Genomic DNA, 23,278 nt, shown 5'->3' with positions numbered 1-23,278 from the left:
AGTGGATTTCTGCAACTCTACCTTAATAATGGTTAATGAACTTTTCTTCCAGGGGGAGTGTGAAACTTATCGGGACTGGGAGGGGGAGGGAAATGGAGTTGGCAGTCTAAATACCCTTTCCCTCCCCCTCCTAGCCCCAGTAGTTTCACATTTATCTCAACGTCCGTCCCCCCCGTCCCCCCCCCCCTCAACCTAGCAGGGAGTGAGACTGCTGGGTGTGGGATGTGTTGGAGCCTAGGCTTGGAGGACCTGGGAGGGAGAAGGAGAGAGAATGATGGGGACTTGGGTGAAGGGAGTGTGGAGGGTAAGGCTCCTGGGGACATGGGGAGATTGTTGGAGCAAGGCAAGTGTGGGGGGGAAATGTGTTTGGGACAAGACTGGTGGGGACATCAAGGAGAGATGTTGAGACAGCGAGGCTGGTGGGGACCTTGGGGGAAAAGGTGAGGTGAGCAAGACTTGTGGGGGACTTGGGGGAAAAGCTTGAGGGAGTGAGGCTGCAGGGGACCATGGGGAAAGGAGTGTGGGGAGCAAGACTGGAAATATGTGGGAGGGAGACTGCCTGAGTTCTTAGGTGGGTGGAAGAGAGGGTAAAGTGACACTGCTGAGGACCAGAGGGTTTGAGAAGGAGACTGCTGGGGGAATGGTCGGGCTCTGGTGCAGAGCTGTAGCTGTTGTTTATTTTGTTTCAGAAATAGTAAGAATTTGATTTCTTCTGTCATGTTTGTGAAATGTGTATTTTTTAATACTTCGCTTTTAGATGGTACAGGAAAAATACTTTTATTTATCTGTCTGGTGTTACACTCCAGACAGTTTCTGGCTTCTGAAGGTCTTCCAGTTCAGTTCTTGTCTCCATGCTTCTATTTCTAATTTGTGGTCATTTATGTTGTATTTGTTGCGGGTCTGTCTGTGTTTTGCACCTGGGACCAAGGTAAGCTTTCTGTTTATGTGCAGGATTCCTGAATCAGGATCTGCAGCAGGAGTCCAACTTGTTCTGGTTTCCAATCTGCACCTCTAGTAGGAGTTGGGCATTATGTTTTCTAGGGCAGCGGTTCTCAAACTTGTATGATTACTGTACCTCTCCTAAGAGTTTTAGTTGTCTTGTGTACCCTTAGGTTCTCACAAATTGGTGAGGGAATGTGCTGTTCTCTGCTTCTGTGGATACTCAACAACTTGCTGCTCTTCCCTTAGAATATGATGCAGTCTGTATGGCAATCACATATTCCTAACATTACTCCTGAGTCCTCTTCATCCCATGACCCCTCGTTCTAGAGCCTGCCTTCTGTTGAAAGAGGCTCACCTCCTGAGCATGGAGGCCTTGGAGGCATTTACATTTCTCTATCATATTTCCCCTATCTCGCCTTTCCCCTAAGGTATACAGATGTGCAGCTACAGATATACTAGATGCAGCTACTTTGCACGAATAAAGGAAAGAATGAATAAATGTGGAGACATTCTTTTTTGTGTTATCTTTTTAATGTGCAGCCTCTTGGCACAGCCATATTATATACTGAAAAGTAAACATAGCATAACAATCTTTTCTTAAATTCTGTTCACTTGCATAATTCTAATACTTGAGTACAGGATTCAAAGTAAAGCTGTACAGATCTTGGAAGTCTCCAGGGACTGAGGATTTAAACATAGTTAAGGTTCATCCAGAAATGGTCATTGCACAGAGCTTGACCTTTTCTATTCAAAGTAATTGTGAAGGGAAAGAAAAAGCAGTATTGGATCAAAACATAGGATTTGATTGATGCTTCCCACTGTGTTATATGCAAGAGCTATGGACCCCTTTCATGGCGGTAGTTGCTACAGTTAGATTAAAATTACGCTCGCAGGCTCCAGTGGTAACGCATACTTTCCAGGCAACGTTTTTAAATGGCTGGTCTGTAGACAGAGAGAAATCACAGCTTATTTTCAGGCCAATTCTTTTCCTTGTGTCCATCTGTGCAGTAAGAGCCCATCTGCTGTAGAGCATTTGTGCACATAAGTGCATGCACAGAGAGTAATGCTAGTATTTTTTAAACTGTATTGTGGAAACTGTACCTGTAGTCATATATCTTTTCAATGCAAAAAAACAAATGCATACTTTCTTAATTCATTTTATACACATAGACACTTTTTTTACGCATGAAATAATTGTGACATTGCTCAAATAAACACCCTGAACTAAGTATGTATCTGTATATCCCATTTTTAAAATGCTTTCACTCATGTGTAGACTCACCAGTTTGCTGATACATTCACTCCTTCACTCAGTCCTTCTCATTTCACTTAGATCCTCTCGCCCTTCAACTTAACTCCCCATCAGTTTACCCAGACCTTCCACTCATAAACTGCTGACAACTGGCAAGTCCAATTTCATTTGCACAAATCACTTAGCAGAAGTGAAAGTGTATGAATAAGTTTGGTAGTGCATACATGTATATCTTTTACAAAATAGCAACTACTGTGCATACTTCTGAATACTACCCCGCAAAACCACCCCTTATTTTCCTCAGGGAAATGTGCACTCAAATCCAAAAATATACACATACTCTTGACATTTATCAAATTGCATGCAGAATCCTTTTGAAAATTACATCCTTAGGGGCATATTTTCAAAACCTATGCGAGCATATCCAGGCGGATTTATGCGCGTAAGGGGGGGTTACGTGCGCCGGACTTATTTTGAAAAGGCCCGGTGGTGCGTGTAAAGCCCCGGGACGCGCGTATGTCCTGGGGCTCGAAAAAAAGGGGCGGGGCGGTCTGGGGGCGGGGAGGGGCGTGACCGAAGCCTCCAGGCACAGCGGACATTTGCTGCTGTGCCTGGGATCGTGGGCCGGCCATCGGCTCGTGCGCGCAACCTACTCCTGCCCGGAGGCAGGCGCAACTTATAAAATAAAGGTGGGGGGATTTAGGTAGGGCTGGGGGGCGGGTTAGAAAGGGGAAGGGAGGGGAAGGTGGGGTGGGGCCAAGGAAAGTTCCCTCCGAGGCTGCTCCGATTTCATGTGCACGGCTGCGCGCGCATGTTATAAAATTGGGCGTAGATTTCTGCGCACCGGGTTGAGCGCACAAATCTACACCCGCGTATAGCTATTAAAGTCCAGCCCTTAGGGCGTAGTAACATCAAGGTTCATATTCAGGAACAGTCCAGATAGCAAAGTTAGGTGGATAAACTTAATTGGCTAACTTTGGAGGTATATTCAGTAGTGCAGCTGCACTATTGAATGCAACTGGCTACCTTAAAGTTAACTCTTTTGTCTGACAGGGCTTAGCTAGCTAAGACATCCAGCTAACTCTGAATGTCACAGCCAGTTAACTTACAGGCCAATACAGTATGGTGTGCTTAAGGCCAAGCGCACTGTTAGCCCCATTTGGACGCGCGTTTTCGACGCGCTATTATTATCCTTTATAAAGTAAGGGGTAATAGCGCATGGAAAACGCGTGGCCAAGCCCCACTGAAACTAATAGCGCGCATCACAAGCAAATGCGTGTTGATGAGCCTATTAGTTAGTCACACGCAATACAGAAAGTAAAATGTGCGGCCAAGCCACACATTTTACCGTCAGAAATTAACTCCTGCCAAAGGCAGGAGATAATTTCGGCCGGCACCTGGCAAGTGTATAGAAAAGCAGAAAAAAATGCTTTTCTGAACACCCTCTGACAATATCATAGCGAGATTAAGTTGGAGGCCCCAGAAATAAAGAAAAATTGTTCTACTGTAAACCGGGGTGAAGGCTATTTGCTAAACCTCGGTATATAAAAGCTCTGAAATAAATAAATAAATAAATAAATAAATAAATAAATGTCTAATTTTGCCGGTGTTCGTGTTCCGAACTTGTGGCTGTCAGTGGGTTCAACAACCGATGCCGGTAAAATTAAGCTTTGGCTGTCGAACCCGCTGACAGCCGCCACGTCCGCCAATAAGGAGGCGCTGGGGATGCGCTAGTGTCCCTAGCGCCTCCTTATTAGCGCGGGCCCTAATTTAAATACTGCATCGTGCACCCAGGAGAGGGGCCTGGGCGCGTGTTGGGAAAGCGGTCACTCGCCTCAGAGCGCCGGCTCTCCCACACAGTTTTCTTATCGGCCTGTTAGCTGGCTAACTCATCTCATCCAAGTTATTTCCCTGGAATGCCCCTTAATTATCTGGCTAAATTCTAGCCTCCTAAATTATTAGCTGACTATTGTGAAATCGGATATGTGCTCAAATATTCATTTTGCCAGCTAACTACTGGATTAGCCAGCCAAATGATTTGGATATGGTTCTCATCATGTATAAGTTAGCTGGCAAATATGTGCATACATTAAACCAATTTTCAAAGTGAATTTGTGTGCAAAAATTTGCTTTAGAATTATTCCAGCAAAACTACGTGGACAGAATTGCACGTGTTGTTGGATGCACATAGTTTTGCTAAGAGATTTTGCATGCGTTTCCAACCTCGCCTAGACTCTATCCCCTGGAAAGTCTGTCGTTTATGTATGTAAAAGTACTTTTTGCAGATATCAGTCATCAGTTTTCTAAAAGGCCAGTTTTGCGAGTAAAGCATTACTTTACTCACAGAAGTTTCTTTTGAAAATTGCTTTTCCTGGGCAGCCGTCGCTTACAGTCAACTTTATAGTAGCACGTCAATATGAGAAAATCCACTCATCTGTCAATCTACCCATCATGTCATATTACACCCATTTATGACTCCCTTATCCACCCTTCCATCCGTCCATCCACCCAGCTATCCGTCTACCCTAAAAGCCATCTGTCCATGTTTATGCATTCTTAACCTCCTCATGGGCTTATAAGTGAAGCACTTTTGGCTTTCAATAGTTAAAATGACATTTAAGTGAGTGATTCCTTAAAAGTTCATAGATGTGAATGATTTATTTATGCATCGTTTAATTATGAACATTTAGTATTCTGCCTTTTCGTAAGTTAGTCTCAAGGTGGATTACAATCAAAATTATAATGAACATTACAGTTGCATCACAAATCACATTCAAAATAAAGAACATCAGGATGCGCAATCTTCCCCCCTCGATCGCTGATGTCATTGGAGAGCATCGAGGGGCCATAAGCGCTGCATCGGGCACCTCAGGACTCTCTTGCCTCATTTGCACATCTTTGCGTCTGGTAACAATGTAGGCGCTATCTGCTGCCTATTTTGCCGCTAAAATACATTGCCTTGCTGCTTTACCTGCCCCGGAACATCAGGAAGCGTGCTGTTCCTCCCTCGATCGCTGACATCATCGGAGGGCGTTGAGGGGGCCATAAGCGATGCACTGGGCACCTTGGTATCGCATGCCTAAGGAGCGCGACAAAGGGGCTCGCCCTTTTGTGCGCCCCTTCGTGCAGAACCGAGTGTCAATAAAATAATATCTCTCAACAAGATGGACATTAACAAAGCTTCACCAATCACAGTGATCATGGACAGAGATTATACGACCCACATTTCTGCGGAGACTCAAAAGTAAACGTCTCAAAATAAAAAACAAGACCGACACACCAAACTATAACATCAATATCTACCAAAGACTCACTATTTAACTACTTTTTTCTTTCATTCCTATTGATTAATGCTCAATCACTGATGAAGAAATCAATGCTATTAACAGATCAATGCTATTGACAGACAAATAGTTTTTGTTGCTTTCATTGAGACATGGCTGAAAAAAGTGATAATGTTATTGTAAATCAAATCTGCAATGATAATTATGATACAATATAAATCCCAAGAATTAATCGGAGGGGAGGGGGACTTATGCTAATAATAAAAAAAATATGAAAATGAAATTATTACCTAAACAACTGACATAACATTATGAAATCGCCATCTTTAAATCAACAATTCTACAAATCTGTCTGCTATACTGCCCACCAGGTATCTTAGAGCATAATGTCTCACCAATCATAGAATTCTTTGCCAGCAAATTAAACCCAATTAATCCCTCCATAATCTTGGGCGATTTCAACTTACACATCGATAAGATACCCTGCCAAACCTTATATGATGCATTAACAGCTATAGGTTATGATTTAATTACCACAAAGCCAACTCACAAAGCCAGCCACGCATTAGACCTAATATTTGTCAACTCAAACATAGTAAGAGATTTTAGCTCCGACTATTCTCCAGTACCATGGTCAGACCACTTCCTGATAAACGCTAATATCACATTTAACTCACACAAAGACAATATTAAAATGGAAAAAACTTCCGTCCAGCATTCAATATAGAAGAGCTACAAATGAAAGAAACCCAATTACAAGAGATTGACCTCTCCAATATAACGAAAGCAACTGTGGCATACAATCACGTCTAACCTAGCAGATAAGATTAATCCAGTAAAACTTAAACACGTTAATAAGAACAAAAATTCTAATCCCTGGTATAACTCTTAGATCAAAGATGCAAAACAAAAACTAAGGAAAAAAAGGAAAAGGAATGGAGAAAAAAACAAATGTACCCGAACTTTAACTAACTATTGGATCTTCCTCACACATTATAAAAACTTGATTAATAAAACTAAGAAAGAGTTGTATGGGAACAAAATTAAAAAGTTCTCACAAAACCCCCAAAAACTTTTTAACATAGTGAATAAACTAATTAACAAACCAGCACAAACAAATATAGAGACAAATAAAAACCTTAGCTAAGAATTAGTACTGTTTTTCAAAAGTAAAATTAATGCACTTGTTTCAAACTTGGAAAACATACCAATTCAAGAAATTATCATGAACACAAAAGCAAATACATCCTGGTCTAAGTTTGATGTTACTTCAATTTCGGAACTAACAAGACTAATATTAGGCCTCAACCCTGCCCAACACCTGTTAGACTCAATACCAATCCAGACCCTTAAACAAATTTCACAAGTAATAGCCCCAACAATTGCGACCATTATCAATAAGTCTTTAGAAGAAGGCCTTCTACCTGAATCCCTAAAACAAGCTTTATTGGCATTAGCTCTTTTACTGTTTTTTAACATGATAAATATTTTATTTTTGTTATATTAATTCGATTTATTGTAAATTTTTTCCCATTTTTTGTTTTTATTATCCTCTGTGCCATCCCGGACATAAAGCAGCACCCTACCACCAAGATGCTCTTCTCCAGCAGTGCAATATAATTTGTACCCCGGTATAGCACTATCCCATTGGTAATTTATTTATTTATTTGTTTGTTTTATATAGCGATATTCATACCGGTTCACAAAAGCATAATAAGAATTATTTAAATCATACATAAATAGCATCAAAGGTAAAAATGAGTACATATGAAAGAAATAAAAAGCATCTCCATAAGAAAAGATTATGTGAAATTAACATAATACAGATAAGAAATAAAAGAAAAAGAAAAAAGCCTTCTAACCTGAAATACGGAATTGCTCCTGTTAAAATCCTCCTTTCACCAGGTCTCTGAGATGCCAATTAAGTCTATGTCATCATTCACTGCTATACATTCTAATTCTCCCATCTTACTTCTTAGACTTCTGGCATTAGCATACAAACATTTCAAATTTGTTTTGTGTTTCTATTAACATTCTTCTTTTCAGCTGTCAGGGATAATAAATTGGAATTTTTTAGCTCAGGTGAGTTTTTAGTTATAGGCACTTGAACTACTTTGTTATTATTGGAACCTCACTGTTGGGATGCCCTAATTCTAATGCATATTAGTATTAAAGGTTAGCGCCAGCTGTCTGGTTTCACCCTGGTTAAGATGGAGCCCATCCCTTCTCCATCGCAACTATATCTTTTTTGAGATGTGGCGACAAGAATTGTACACAGTATTCAAGGTGTGGTCTCACCATGGAGTGATATAGAGGCATTATGACATTTTCTGTTTTATTAACCATTCCCTTCCTAATAATTCCTAACATTCTGTTTGCTTTTTTGATTGCTGCAGCACACCGAGCCGATGATTTTAAAGTATTATCCACTATGATGCCTAGATCTCTTTCCTGGGTGGTAGCTCCTAATATGGAACCTAACATCGTGTAACTACAACATGGGTTAGTTGTTACCCAATATTGACTGGGTAAATGTAACATCAGGACTTGCTAGAGACAAAGTTCCTGGATGTAATAAAGGATTGCTTCATGGAGCAATTGGTTCAGGAACCAACAAGAGAGGGAACTATTTTAGATTTAATTCTTAGTGGAACGCTGGATTTGGTGAGAGAGGTAACGGTGGTGGGACCACTTGGCAACAGTGATCATAGCATGATCAAATTTAAACTAATAACTGGAAGGGGGACAACAAGTAAATCTACAGCTCTAACACTAAACTTTCAAAAGGGAAACTTTGATAAAATGAGGAAAATAGTTAGAAAAAACTGAAAGATGCAGCTGCAAAGGTTAAAATTGTTCAACAGGCTTGGACATTATTTAAAAATACAACCCTAGAGGTGCAGTCCATACGTATTCCACATATTAAGAAAGGTGGAAAGAAGGAAAAACGATTACAGTCATGGTTAAAAGGTGAGGTGAAATAGGCTATTTTAGCCAAAACTTGGAAGAAGGATCCATCTGAAGAAAATAAGATAAAACATAAGCATTGTCAAATTAAGTGTAAAACATTGATAAGACAGGCGAAGAGAGAATTTGAAATGAAGTTGGCAATAGAGGCAAAAACTCATAATAAAAACTTTTTAAAAATATATCCGAAGCAAGAAACCTGTGAGGGAGTGGGTTGGACCATTAGATGACAGAGGGGTTAAAGGGGCTCATAGGGAAGATAAGGCCATTGCAGAAAGACTAAATTAATTCTTTGCTTCAGTGTTTACAGATTAGGATATTAGGGAGATACCAGTTCTGGAGATGGTTTTCAGGGGTGATGAGTCAGACGAACTGAACGAAATTACTTTGAACCTGGAAGATGTAGTAGGCCAGATTGATAAACTAAAGAGTAGCAAATCACCTGGACTGGATGGTATGCATTCTAGGGTACTGAAGGTACACAAAAATGAAATTTCTGAGCTATTAGTTAAAATTTGTAACCTATCATTAAAATCATCCATTGTACCTGAAGACTGGAGGGTGGCCAATGTAACCCCAATATTTAAAAAAGGCTCCAGGGGTGATCCGGGTAACTATACACCAGTGAGCCTGACTTCAGTGCCGGGAAAAATATTGGAAACTATTCTCAAGATCAAAATCGTAGAGCATATAGAAAGACATGGTTTAATGGAACACAGTCAACATGGATTTAACCAAGGGAATTCTTGCCTAACACATCTGCTTCATTTTTTTGAAGGGGTTAATAAACATGTGGATAAAGGTGAACCGGTAGATGTAGTGTATTTGGATTTTCAGAAGGTATTTGACAAAGTCCCTCAGGAGAGGCTTCTATGAAAATTAAAAAGTCATGGGATAGGAGGCGATGCCCTTTCATGGATTACAAACTGGTTAAAAGACAGGAAACAGAGAGTACGATTAAATGGTCAATTTTCTCAGTGTAAAAGGGTAAACAGTGGAGTGCCTCAGGGATCTGTACTTGGACCGGTGCTTTTCAATCTATATATATATAAATGATCTGGAAAGGAATACGACGAGTGAGGTTATCAAATTTGCGGGGGATACTGCTCAGGAAGGAAGGATTAGGTCGGTTGTCATAGTTGGTGATTCAATTATTAGGAATGTAGATAGCTGGGTGGCTGGTAGACGTGAGGATCGCCTGGTAACATGCCTACCTGGTGCGAAGGTGGCGGACCTCACGCGTCACCTAGATAGGATTTTAGACAGTGCTGGGGAGGAGCCGGCTGTCGTGGTACATGTGGGCACCAACAACATAGGGAGGGAGGGAGGTTCTGGAAGCCAAATTTAGGCTCTTAGGTAAAAAGCTTAAATCTAGAACCTCCAGGGTAGCATTCTCTGAAATGCTCCCTGTTCCACGTACAGGTCACTAGAGGCAGGCAGAGCTCCAGAGACTCAATGCGTGGATGAGACGATGGTGCAGGGAAGAGAGATTCAGTTTTGTAAGGAACTGGGGAACTTTTTGGGGAAGGGGGGGGGTCTTTTCCGAAGGGATGGGGAGAAGGTACAGAGAAGGGCAACCAAAATGATAAAGGGGATAGAACAGCTACCCAATGAGGAAAGGCAGAAGAGCTGAGGGCTGTTCAGCTTGGAGAAGAGACGGCGGAGGGGGGATATGATAGAGGTCTTTAAGATCATGAGAGGTCCTGAACGAGTAGATGTGACTCGGTTATTTACACTTTCGAATCATTCCATGAAGTTAGCAAGTAGCACATTTAAGACTAATTGAAGAAAATTCTTTTTCACTCAACGCACAATAAAGCTCTGGAATTTGTTGCCAGAGGATGTGGTTAGTGCAACTAGTGTAGCTGGGTTCAAAAAAGGTTTGGATAAGTTCTTGGAGGAGAAGTCCATTAACGGCTATTAATAAAGTTGACTTAGGGAATAGCCACTGCTATTAATTGCATCAGTAGCATGGGATCTTCTTAGTGTTTGGGTAATTGCCAGGTTTTTGCGGCCTGGTTTAACCTCTGTTGGGGAAACAGAATGCTGGGCTTGATGGACCCTTGGTCTGGCCCAGCATGGCAATTTCTGAGACGACCTCCATCGCGGTAGTTGCTAGCCCAGCTAGGCCCCGTCCCGCAGCAGCGCACGCCAGGCCTCACGCCGAGGTTTGGTGTCTTCCTCCATGCTAGCCATGCCCATACGCGCGCGTGCGTGTCCTGCTCCAATATTTGTAGGGCCGACGGCAGGCCTGGGTTCCGCGGTGCGCCCTGATTGATCTACAATATAAGGAAGTTCCTGACCTCACTTCCTTGCCTTGGCATTCAGGTCGGCTTGTATGCTAGATTGTCTTCGCGCTTGTTCCTGCCTGTTCCTAGTCTCATTCCAGGATCTTTCTGTTCCAGTTCCATTCCTGACTTGTTCCTGCATCCTCGTTCCTGAGTCCTGCCTGTTCCTGTGTTTATCTATCTGCCTTCCCAGGTAGTACCCTTGGACTTACTTCTGGTACTGACCTCGGCTTGTTCCTGATCTGCCTGCCTGTCTGCCGCCTGTCTACGACTCCAGCTAGTTCCTGACTCATCTGTCTGTCTGCCGCCTGCCTCAAAGACCCCAGCCTGTTCCAGATCTGCTCGTCTGTCTGCCACCTGCCTCAAAGACCCCAGCCTGTTCCTGACTTGCTCGTCTGTCTGCTGCCTGCCTCAAGAGCTCAGCCTGTTCCAGACCTGTTCGTTTGTCTGCCGCCTGCCTCAAGGACCTCAGCCTGTTCCAGATCTGCTTGCCTGTCTACCGCCTGCCTCTAGACCTCTGCTTGCCTCTGACTACATCTGACCTCCGGTATCTGACCCTTGCTTCGGTGACCACTCCGCGAAGTGACCTATGGACATTGACCCTTTGCCTGCCTGACTTCTTCTCCAGATTCTAGCTCTGTTCCTCACCTTGTCATCACCAACTCTGTTCTGTTCTCCCTGATCCAGCTCGAACCCGACCGCACTCCTTCTGTGTCTGTGGGCACGTCGGACTTCCACTCTCCCAGGAGACCCTGCGAGGTCCACCTAAATCCAAGCGGCCTGGGTCCCTACGGGCTCCTCCCGGGGGGACCTCAGGCTTCCAGTGGTGAAGCTCTACATAGCCTCTATCTCGTCAGTGCTCCGCCCCCTGGAGCCAGTTACCTCATGTTCCCTTTCAGGAGCCATTCCATCCTTGCCCCAGGACAAGGGTCCACCCCTGAGCACAACAGGTTGCCAAGGCCATAGACTCGGTGGAGTCTCCCGCCTCCATGGCCCTACCAGGACTGGCCGCCACAGTGTTCTCAATTACAAGATACAGCGTACAATGGCGTTCCAAGCTCCTGTCGTGGCGTCCTTAATCAGTGCTCTATGCAGTTCGCACTGCAACCTTTTTTGTTTTTTAAGGAGATTACCAAAGTCACCTTCATTCTATCCCGGTTGGAAGGGAAGGCTCTGGCATGGGCCTCTCCCTTATGGGAACGTTCTGACCCCATCCTTTCCAAATTATCTGACTTCATTAGTCTGTTTAAGCTGACCTTCGTAGACCCAGGTCGCATAGCTGTTGCCAGTCATAGCCTACTCCACCTCCGCAAAGGGTCAAGAACCTTCTCCGAATGTACAGTGGAATTTCGGACTTTAGCCACAGAGCTTGGGTGGCAAGAAGATTGTCTGCAAACCATCTTCCTAGATGGACTCTCTAATGCTCTAAATGATGAGATTGCAGCCCATGAGACTCCCACGTCTCTAGAAGACCTGATCTCTCTTGCCGGTAGGATTGATCATCACCTCCAGCAAAGATGCCTAGAAGTAAAGGCTCCATGCCCTTCTACTGCACGCCCCACAAGTGCATCTCGCTCTCCCGGGAAGAACCTGGTGTTACCATTTTCTTCTACCGTGGAACCTATGGAGGTGAATCATGGGCGATTATCCCTGACCGAGAATCTCTGTCGGAGGAAGGAGGGTCTTTGCCTTTACTGTGGCACTTCTGGACATCGTCTGCAGTGTTGCCTGGTCCATCCGGTAAACTGCAACATCTGAGGCTGGCGGGGATTCCGAGCTTGGGCACAACTGTTTCTGGCACTCAACTCTTGCTTCCTGTAACCTTGGGCGTTAAGGCCCACACCTTTGCGACCACTGCTCTCATCGATACCGGAGCGAGCGGTAGATTCATAATGGACGACATCGTCAAACTTCTGAAAATACCTCTTCAACCCCTTGAGGTGAGTCTTCCTATTGCCTTCATTCAGGGGGAACATCTTCCAGGTCTTATTACTCACCAGACAGTGGCGATCCATCTCACTGTAGGTACTTTACATCAGGAGGAATCATTCTTCTACGTCCTAAAATGCTCTTCCCATCCGGTGATCCTGGGGCTCCCCTGGTTCCAGGCCCACGAACCTCAGTTCGATTGGCAGTCCCTGCAGTTGGTACACTGGGGCCCGAAATGCGTGAAGACTTGTCTGCATCCAGTATCCCCCGTGATACCTGTTTTGAAATTGGTTACACTTCCAGGTTTACCTCTGCAGTACTATGGCTTCAGTGATGTGTTCTCTAAGCAGAAAGTGGATATCTTACCCCCATTGCGCAAGTTCAACTGTCCTATTGAACTCCTGCCGGGCACCATGTCTCCCAAAGGCAGAACCTACCCATTGTCTCAGCCTGAAACCTAGGCCACGTCAGAATATGATAAGAAGAATCTTGAAAAAGGGTTCATTTGTCCTTCTGATTCCTCCGCAGGAGCGGGGTTCTTCTTTGTGAAGAAAAAGGATGGTGGACTCTGTCCCTGTATTAATTACAGGGGACTCAATGCGATAACCCATAAGGATCGTTATCCATTATGCCTGATCAGCGAGTTGTTCGACCGTCTGGAAGGGGCACAAATCTTCTCCAAACTGGATCTGAGAGGTGCGTACAATTTGGTATGCATTCAACCCGATGATATCTGGAAGACGGCGTTTAATACCAGAGACGGCCACTATGAATACGTGGAAATGCCTTTTGGGCTATGCAACGCTCCAGCCATCTTTCAGCGCCTCATGAATGAAATCTTCCGAGATCTCCTGTACAATTTTGTAGTCATCTACCTCGACGACATCCTGATTTTTTCTAAAGATATAGAGTCACACCGTGAACACATTTGCATTGTTCTCCAACATCTGAGGGAGAATCACCTGTACACAAAGCTAGAAAAATGCTTATTTGAGCGGAACCACTTACCCTTCCTGGGATACATCATCTCTGATCAGGGTTTCGCGATGGACCCAGAGAAGCTTCAGGTAATCTGTGACTGGCCTCAGCCAATAGGCCTCTGGGTGTTACAATGTTTCTTAGCAATCACTAATTATTACTGGAGCTTCATTGCGAACTACTCTTCGATAGTTGCCCCACTTACTCCTATGACTAGGAAGGGGGACAACACCCGAGTTTGGATGCCGAAAGCTATTGCTGCCTTCCAGAGAATTAAACAGGCGTTCAGCTCCGGTCCCTATCTCTACCACCCCGATCCCAGGCATCCATTCATTGTGGAATTTGACGCTTCCGCGGTCAGTGCCGGAGCCGTCTGAGTCAACATTCTCCCACAGGCAAGCTAGTACCCTGCTCGTTTTACTCTAAGTTTTCCACCACGGAGCAACGTTACACTGTTGGCGACCGCAAACTCCTTGCGGTCAAGTTGGCACTTCAGGAGTGGCGCCCGTGGTTGGAAGGGGAGAAAAATAAGTTTCCCATCTACAAGGACCACAAGAACCTTGAACATCTCAAAGAAGACCCACTTCTGAACTCCCGTCAGGCCCGGTGGGCTTTGTTCTTCGAGAGGTTTAAGGTCAACCTTTGCTTCCGTCCAGGTTCAAAAAACTCACATGCTGAAGCTCTCTCCAGATCCTTTGAGCAGGAGGATGTTCCAGAGATCCACAGTTTCATTATTGACCCTGCTTATATTACCCTGGCAGCTACTACCACAGTTCAAGTTGGGTAGACCGTCATTCCCCGCCGGTTACATGTTAAGGTGGGATCACGATTCCAAAATGGCAAGCCACCCCGGTCGCGCCTGGACCTTGGAGATGCTGAGAAGGCATTATTGGTGGCCTACAAGATTCCCGAAACTACGTGGACTCATGTCCTACTTGTGCTCAGCAAAAACCACCTACGGGGAAGCCTTGGGGGTTGCTTCAGCCTCTCCCAGCACCTACTGAACTGCGGTCCAGCATTTCTACAGATTTCATTACAGATCAGCCTGTTTCCCAGAACAACACGGTGATATGGGTCGTTATCGACCGCTTCTCGAAAATGGGACACTTTATTCCTCTACCGGGTCTTCCTTCAGCCCTGGAACTTGCTAGACTTTTTCTGAAAAATATTTCTGTCTTCACAGACTCCCCAAGGGGATTGTGTCTGACTGGGGTCCACAGTTTGCCGGCAAGTATTGGCGTTCCTTGTGCTGAAAGTTCTCAGGCGAATGGACAGGCCAAGAGGACCAATCAGACCTAGAAGACATTTTTAAGTTCCAATGTTAATGATCTGCAAGACAATTGGTCGGAGCTCCTCCCCTGGGCCGAGCTGTCGCACAACACTCATGTTGCAATAGCCACCGATACATCTCCATTTGTAACATTGTTACCAGAACCTCGGTATATAAAAAATGTCAAATAAATAAATAAATAAATCTCCATTTGCAGTAATCTTCAGATGGCAGTCCCGACTGCTGCTTCTAGTACCTTGGTTCCATCTCCAGTGGCTCAATCCATGGCTCAAACCATTCACCATGTGCGGACCCGAGTAAAGGAGCGAATGGCGCAAGCTGCAGAATGCGTGAAGCGTGACTCTGATCTTCATAGATGACCTGCTCCACACTTTCGTCCAGGCAAGAAAGTATGGTTGAGTGCTCGACACATCCGCTTAAGGCTACCCTCTCACCGTCTGGCTCCCAAATACATAGGACCGTTTCCGATAATCAGAAGAGTAGAAGCTGTTTCCTATCAACTCCAGCTACCTCGTTCACTGGGTATCCACAACACGTTCCATGTGTCCCTGTTGAAACCATTGGTTCTCTCCTGGCCCTCTCGTAAAGACCCTCCTGCTCTGCATGTCTCTGCAGAGCCAGACCCATCTCTCCAGGTAAGAGAGGTCCTCGACGTCCGGTGACTCCGAGGCGAGTGGGAGTATCTCTTAGCCTGGGAGGGCTATGGGGCCAAGGAGAATTCATGGGAACCATCTCGAACTATTCTTGATAAGACCTTCTGAAAACCTTCCATAGAATGCACCCTGAGAAACCACAACCGCGTAGGGGGAGGCCTAGAAGAGGGAGATACTGTTACGCACCCTGCCTGTGGCCGTCCCGAGCACGGGATCGCTCACCTGCATAGTTCCTTAGCGGGTCCTGGGACGACCTCCCTCACAGTAGTTGCTAGCGCTGCTAGGTCCCAGCGTCCCGCGGCGGCAGTCACCAAGCCTCACACTGAGGTTCGGCGTCTTCCTCCATGCTAGCCACGCCCATATGCGCGTGCGGCCTGCCCCGATACTTGTAGGGCCGAGGGCGGGCCTGGGTTCCGTGGCACGCCCTGATTGATCTACAATATAAGGAAGTTCCTGACTTCACTTCCTTGCCTTGGCAATCGGGTCAGCTTGTATGTTAGATTGTCTTCGCGCTTGTTCCTGCTTGTTCCTAGTCTCGTTCCAGGAGCCTTCTGTTCCAGTTCCGTTCCTGACTTGTTCCTTCATCCTCGTTCCTGAGTTCTGCCTGTTCCTGTGTTCGTCTATCTGCCTTCCCAGGTAGTACCCTCAGACTGACTTCTGGTACTGACCTCGGCTTGTTCCTGACCTGTCTGCTTGTCTGCCGCCTGTCTACGACCCCAGCTAGTTCCTGACTCGTTTGTCTGCCACCTGCCTCAAAGAACCCAGCCTGTTACAGATCTGCTCGTCTGTCTGCCACCTGCTTCAAAGACCCTAGCCTGTTCCTGACCTGCTTGTCTGTCAGCTGTCTGCCTCAAGACCTCAGCCTGCTCCAGATCTACTCACCTGTCTGCCGCCTGCCTCTAGACTTCTGCTTGCCTCTGACTACATCTGACCTGAGGTATCTGACCCTTGCTTCGGTGACCACTCCTCGGACTGACCTATGAACATTGTCCTTTCACCTGCCTGACCTTGTCGCCAGAGTCTGGCTCTGTTTCTCGCCTTGTCATCACCAACTCTGTTCTGGTTCTCCCTGCTCCAGCTCGATCCCAACCACACTCCTTCTGTGTCTGTGGGCATGCCGGACTTCCACTCTCCCAGGAGACCCTGCGAGGCCCACCTAAGTCCAAGCGGCCTGGGTCCTTACGGACTCCTCCCAGGGGGACCTCGGGCTTCCAGTGGTGAAGCTCTACCTAGCCTCTGTCTCCTTCAGTGCTCCGCACCCTGGGGCCAGTTACCTCCTGTTCCCTTTCAGGAGCCATTCCATCCTTGCCCCAGGACAAGGGTCCACCCCCAAGTGCAACAAGTTGTTTGTTTAAGAAACAAGTCAAGTTGATTATCAAGTGGGCCATAGATTAGGGCATGCTTCAGTCTCGCCCTAATCTATGGCCCACTTGATAATCAACTTGACTTGTGAGAAACCTTTGAATTCAATACAAGGTGGTCAGATTTGATTATTTGTTTAGCTGTAGCTAGATCAAGAGCTAGGAAGTAATGAAAGATGGGTAGGTTGTATGGTATACTTGGAAACCTGGTGGACACACCTGAATGAGGGTGACTGCATTGTCTTCTCCTATCCTGGACTCTGTGACGCAAAGGATTTGGAGTTTAAATTCTTCAATTAGGTCTAGGATGAGTTAACCATGTTGTATGTGTATGGTATATTGAGCAAGCCAAGCATAAAAGGAAATGATTTGCTTGGGTTGATGTGGTTAATGGGGTGCAAAGTGATAGGAGGCTTGATTTTTGTGGGTGAAGTTTCCTCTTGCCTCACAATACCTTCAGAGGTAGAGTGACTTTCTTGTAGCATACTGGTGTGGAATTCTTATCTCCCTCTTCCCTCTCTGTGTCTGGATGTTATATCACTGCTGAAACACTTAAAAAGCTTTGAAAATTGTTTCACATTCTGAATGGTTCTTCTCTTGTATCACAGTTAGAACATCCAAATGGTTTTCTTGCTAGGGAGGTGTATCACATTGAAAGACTTATATCACATTCAGGAACTTTGAATGCTTTTTCTGAGTGAGGGTTGTAATATCATTTTCAAATTTTAGAATGGGTTTACTATGAGATTAGTATTACAGTTACAACTTTCAGAAGACCCCTTTTTAATTATGCATTGCCTCACATGTAGAACATTAAAATCGTTACTCACTTTTGGACAGTGGAGCAACCTTTTGGACACTGAAAGAATGTTTAGGGGAGCAGAGCTTTGTAGTAGTCTTTTTTCTGCAAGTCTTTGCAAAGTTGTGCCCAGAGTTGCATACAAAGGAGCATACCCCTTAAAGGGGCCATCTCATCATGATGTTGGGAGGGATGGACCAGAGGAGGAGAGTCGGTAAGCTCTTGTTCACACTTTGATGCTGCAGGGGGTAAGGAAAGAGCTCGTAGGCAGTGTTAGTGGAGCCTTCCTTCACTCCTACTCCTGCTATCTCTGGATCACTGGCCAAATGCCTTCCTTGCCCCTTAAAGGGGGCGCTCTCACCATGATAATGTCATGAGAGGTGAGGAAAAAAGGAGGTTTACTAACCTTTTATGAAGGTATCATCATCTCAATGAGGTACTCATGTGTCTGTAGTTGTATTAACTAAAACTGTGTAATGCTGAAGGAAGGATCCTCTTTCAATGCCCCATGGGTTGCATCCCTCTCTCTCTATCCCATTCACATAACGAATGTAATTTGAGAAATGTTTATAAATGAGCCGATCCACATTGTAGTGGATACGGGGAAAGTTATGCCTGTATTTTATAAACTGTGTGGCAGGAGCTGTTCAGTTTATAAAATACCATATATCTCTACCCTGCAAGTATGCACGTATATTTCATTCCTATTTTAGAAAAATGCAAGCACATTTTTTATGTGCAAAGTAATTGTAATGAATTTGTAACTACTGCAGTTTACATGCAGAGAGAGATATTTATAAAGTATGCAGGTACTTATAATCTGGGTGTACCAGGTCACCCAGACCCTCCACTCTACTTCATCCTTGACGTCCCAACAAAAGACTGCAGACGCGCGCATGTTATAAAATCCGGGGTTGGCATACGCAAGGCACCGAGTCGCACTGTCTTCTTCCGTTACCTTCCCCCTAACCTAACCTTCTCACCCCTTCCCCTAACCTTTCCCCCTAGCCCTACTCTAACCCTCCTGACCTTTATTTTACCTTTTGCGCCTGTCTCCGGGCAGGCACAAGTTGCACGCGCCAGCCGACTGCTGGCACGCAATCCTCCGACAGAGCTACAACGGCCCCGCCCCCACCCTGCCCCGGACCGCCCGTTTTGTAAAGCCCCGGGACTTAGACGCATCCCGGCCTTTTTAAAATAGGCCCAGCGCGCGTAAGGCAGGTTATGTGCGTAAATCCGGTCCTTACTGCTTATTTAACTTGTGTGCAACCCTTCAAACCCCGCCTGGGAACACCCCTAAACTGCGCAGACTTCAGGTTTTTACAAACTTCTACTTGTACACGTACATGTCAGGTACACGCTTAACTTCCATTATGTCCCTCCATTGCTTCTACGTTGTTCTCCAGCTCCAGGATCTGGCCCTGGGATCTAGTCCAATCTGATTAGATTTATGTGAGATATAATATTTGACACACAGAAACTGTTGCATACCTGACCATTTTTGAAAGGTTTCAGGGTGGATTTACAGCTTTCACCTACATTTAGAAGATCAAAATTTTGATAATGGATCTGTTCATTTTTGACTAGATAAGATTTTCATCAAACTGAGAACTGCAGAACTTTACCTGGTCTCCTTACTTCACCATCCAACTCGCCACATTGTCCCTGATTCCCAGTGCAATTAATCGTCTCCTCCTTGGTGCACTTTGAAGAACCCTCAACATAGCAGGATGGGCACTGCAAGCCATTCAGCGTGGTGTTTCGTTCAGGCACTAAGAACCAAGAAGGAAAAGGATTTCAGCAAGACTCTTCTAGGAAAAAGAGTTTAGTTATTTAATTTGATGTTTCGTGTGCTGGGTCACTGACATAGCTCTTACAGATTACAATAAACAAAAATCTTCCAGGTTACGCATGTATAACAATAACAAGAAAAAACAATTAAAGCAACCTTTAAAATCAGAGCCCCAAGTTTCCTGCGGCAGATCTTTCATGATTCTGTGGCAAGAGTTTCTAGTTTAAAGCACTCAGATGGTAAAGTTTACAGAGGTGCGCGGGCGCAGATTTGCCCGTGTTCATCAGCCCGTGCCCAGGGACTCTGCCATTTTATAACATACACAAGTTTATGTTGTAAAATAGCCTGACTGCACGCCCCTGTGTCTGCAGTTTTAAGTGGACGCGTGCCTATGCATGTAAATGCTGCTTCTACCATTGTAACTGGGGGGATATTAATACACATGAATGCCAACGCAACCACCACTTTTTCCAGTTTGATCCCAATTTTCCCCAGATAGGGGATAGGACTTTGAATCGTCCCTAGTTAAATAGCCTCCTTTCTACCCTGTTAGCTACTATCTTTAAAACCCAGCTGATCTGCCTATATTTTTTTGTTCTATTAATTTATTTATTTATTTATTCATTTATTTATTTATTTAAAGCTTTTCTATACCGGCATTCATGATACAATCATATCATGCCAGTTTACAAATAACAAGGGGTGCAATAACTTTGTTCTTTTAACCAATGCCGAGGAAGTAAAAAAGTTACAATATAACAAGGTTGTTGAAACGGGGGGAGGAAGGAGACAGGAATAGACAAGAATTATATAATCTTTACAGAGGTAGATTATTTACATTGTGCCGTAATGTCTCTTAATGGATATTATTTACATTGTGCAGTAGGGCACATTTAAAACTAATCGGATAAAGTTATTTTTCACTCAACGCACAATTAAACTCTGGAATTTGTTGCCAGAGGATGTGGTTAGTGCAGTTAGTATAGCTGTGTTCAAAAAAGGATTAGATAAATTCTTGGAGGAGAAGTCCATTACCTGCTATTAATTAAGTTGACTTAGAAAATAGCCACTGCTATTACTATAAACAGTAACATGGAATAGACAATCCAGGCCAGGTTCTTATGGCCTGGATTGGCCACTATTGGAAACAGGATGCTGTGCTAGATGGACCCTTTATAGCATGCTCTTATGTTCTAAATTCATGGAGTGCTTACTTATTGTTTTTGCACTATTATGTGGAGACTAGTGTGTTCCTCTGAATTACAAAGCAGTCAGAATTACAAGGTAATGGTCTGACATAGCCGGCAGATTAATACAGGGAGCAGGAAAGGAATTTAGGGAGTTGGCTTCCTAGAAAAAAATACCGGGCCCGGTGGAATACAGGGAGGTGAAATCCCTGGGTATACAGCCTAAGGTAAATAGGCTGGGGCAGTCTAGACAGACCAAAATCAGGGAGACAAATTCTCTGGGAAAGTCTAGAACTGGAATACAGGGAGATGAGTTTCCTGGGAATTCTGATATTCCCAGCCTCCTCCTTACTTCCACTATTGTGAGAAGCCATATCCACCTATCTCCACTCCTCTGAAACCATACTTGATTTCAAATAAATGTTAGAAGATCCAACAATGGAACTGCCAGAACTTCCCTCCCTTAATACACTTGGATGTATTCTGACTGGCACCATTAGTGAATCTACTTTACAATTGATCCTCATGTTTTTTTACTGCCCAGCAAAACTATGCATCACTTTAGGAGTCAAGTTGCTGAGTCCTTTCCTTTATTGTCAGCTGCAGACAAAGCACCCTGAGCTTTGCATTCTATTGCATGTCATTTTCTGAGCAGATACAGCTACCGGTATAAGGAATTGGAAATTAGCCCCAGACTGCTTGTTTGCCTCAGGGCCAGCTAACGTCATTTTGAATACCGGATCTGGAGGGACAGGAAGGACTGGGGAACACTCCTGCCCCATTTCGACTTAGGAGACAGCAAGGATGGGATAAAAGACAAGCGGGTGGGGGCGGGGTGGAAGGTGACCTACAAGAAGACTTGAAGGGTGCATTTTTAAATATTGGGAGCACTGTTTATTTCTCATTGAAAAATTAAAAGAACACAAAAAAATGTCAGATTTCAGTGATTTTCTTTTTGTTTGTTGTCTTATTACCCACAACAAATTGAGGCTTTTTACATTTGTTTAGTTTGATTTCTTTAGAAAAAACATTGTGCATCCATCATAGAATTTCATCCCAATAAATCTAGCAGGTAACCTGTTTAGTTAGCCAGCTAGGTCCATTTGAAAATCTCTCTCTGAGTCCTTACTTGTGACAGGTCCACTGTTACAGTTGTCTTCATCGCAACATAAACTGAAGGCATCATAGGAAAAGTTACCGCCGTTTAAACAGATTTGAGTTGTACAGAGAAATGGGTCGTATTTTTTACACCCTTTCTTAATTGACATATGCACATCATTTCCTATGGAAACAAGAAAATATTTGTAAGAGGTCATACTTTGCATAGTTCACAAGATTGGTGATACATTTGTATGGCGCCCCTTGTTCTGCCACGAGATCCCTGCTTAAAACCTTTGAGGTAATATGTAAGACCCGTGTGTGAGTGCACATGTGCGTCATTTGCCAGTGTGTGCACATGGACATGGCGATTTTATAACCTACGCACAAGTTATGATATCGGCTATACGCGCATACATGTGAACATGATTTTATATTGATGTACGCATCTGCGTGCGTATGGCAACGCGAGCCCGCAAGTGGGGGGACGTTTAGTAGCTACGCACACCAAAGAAATTACCTGTTTCCTCAGTTTGTTCCCACTTTGCCTTAGTAAAGGAGAGGACTACTTGAACCCCCTAGGTAATTTGCCTCCCTTTTAACCTATTAGCCCCCAAGCCCTAAAACCTTACTGACTAGCCTAGTTTTTGTTTGTTACACAACTTACATGCCGTCCCCAGCAGAAGTCACGTGGCTCTGGACACCGGCACGCGGTGGTGTGCGTAAATACCCGCAAACTTCATGGAGCAGTTCTGACCCACTCATGCTCCTCCCAGACCACACTAATGCCCCACCCTTTTTGGTGGAAAAAAATATATGCGCATAACGGGAGATAGGCATGTACCTGCGCGGGTTTCCAAATCCATGCGGTGTGTAGCGGACTGAGTCACGTGCATATCTGCCAGCTTTGGCACAAGTAGGGCTTTTAAAATGAACCAGTTTACATCTCTGAGCCTTCCATCCCTCTCTGCCCCTCCTAACCTGGAGGATTTGGATAGGATGCCTCATCCTTTTTGGTACAGCCAGTTTAGGAATCTTTGCAATCATTTTCCGTTTACTGCAGAGCAGAGAGGATGCAGTTTTCCATTCCCTGAAGAGTGCTCCCAGCCTGGTTGTGAATTTTATTTTGGAAGAGGTTCCTCTCTCTTTGCATGCCCTGCCAGAGGGTCATCCTTTATTTAGCTGCAATGGCACCGATTTTTGCCAGATTCCCCCTTGGGAAGTCTCGTAAAGGGGCTGCAGCCCACTCTAGTGACAGTACCCTGCAGCATGAGATTATTTATGGCCAAAATGTCTCCTGTTTTTCAAGAAGGGATGGCTTTGGAGACCTTGCTCACTTTGGAGCAGGCTCTTCCCAACACAAAGGACAAGAGCTGAGGACCTGTGAGCATTAATCTACTCCCTAGCAGGGCAAGCACCAGTGATGGTGAAGAAGCAGTCACCGAGAGATTTTTCAG

General features: G+C 44.7%; 1 protein-coding gene across 1 annotated transcript in view; it reads right to left on the bottom strand.

Annotated features, from left to right (window-relative positions):
* Window positions 1–1,439: 1,439 nt before the first annotated feature.
* Window positions 1,440–23,278, bottom strand: part of LOC115076261 (phospholipase A2 inhibitor and Ly6/PLAUR domain-containing protein-like) — a 33,294-nt gene continuing 11,455 nt past the window's right edge. Inside the window, exons 3-5 of the mRNA XM_029577512.1 lie at window positions 21,853–22,005; window positions 19,370–19,516; window positions 1,440–1,884 (exon numbers count right to left, since the gene is read on the bottom strand). Of these exons, the coding sequence (XP_029433372.1) occupies window positions 1,766–1,884; window positions 19,370–19,516; window positions 21,853–22,005 (419 nt within the window). The 3' untranslated portion in view covers window positions 1,440–1,765. The remainder of the gene's footprint in view (window positions 1,885–19,369; window positions 19,517–21,852; window positions 22,006–23,278) is intronic.

The sequence above is a fragment of the Rhinatrema bivittatum genome, chromosome 14, assembly GCF_901001135.1.
Source record: "Rhinatrema bivittatum chromosome 14, aRhiBiv1.1, whole genome shotgun sequence".
Lineage (NCBI taxonomy): Eukaryota > Metazoa > Chordata > Amphibia > Gymnophiona > Rhinatrematidae > Rhinatrema > Rhinatrema bivittatum.
This window is presented reverse-complemented; position numbering and strand designations above follow the sequence as displayed.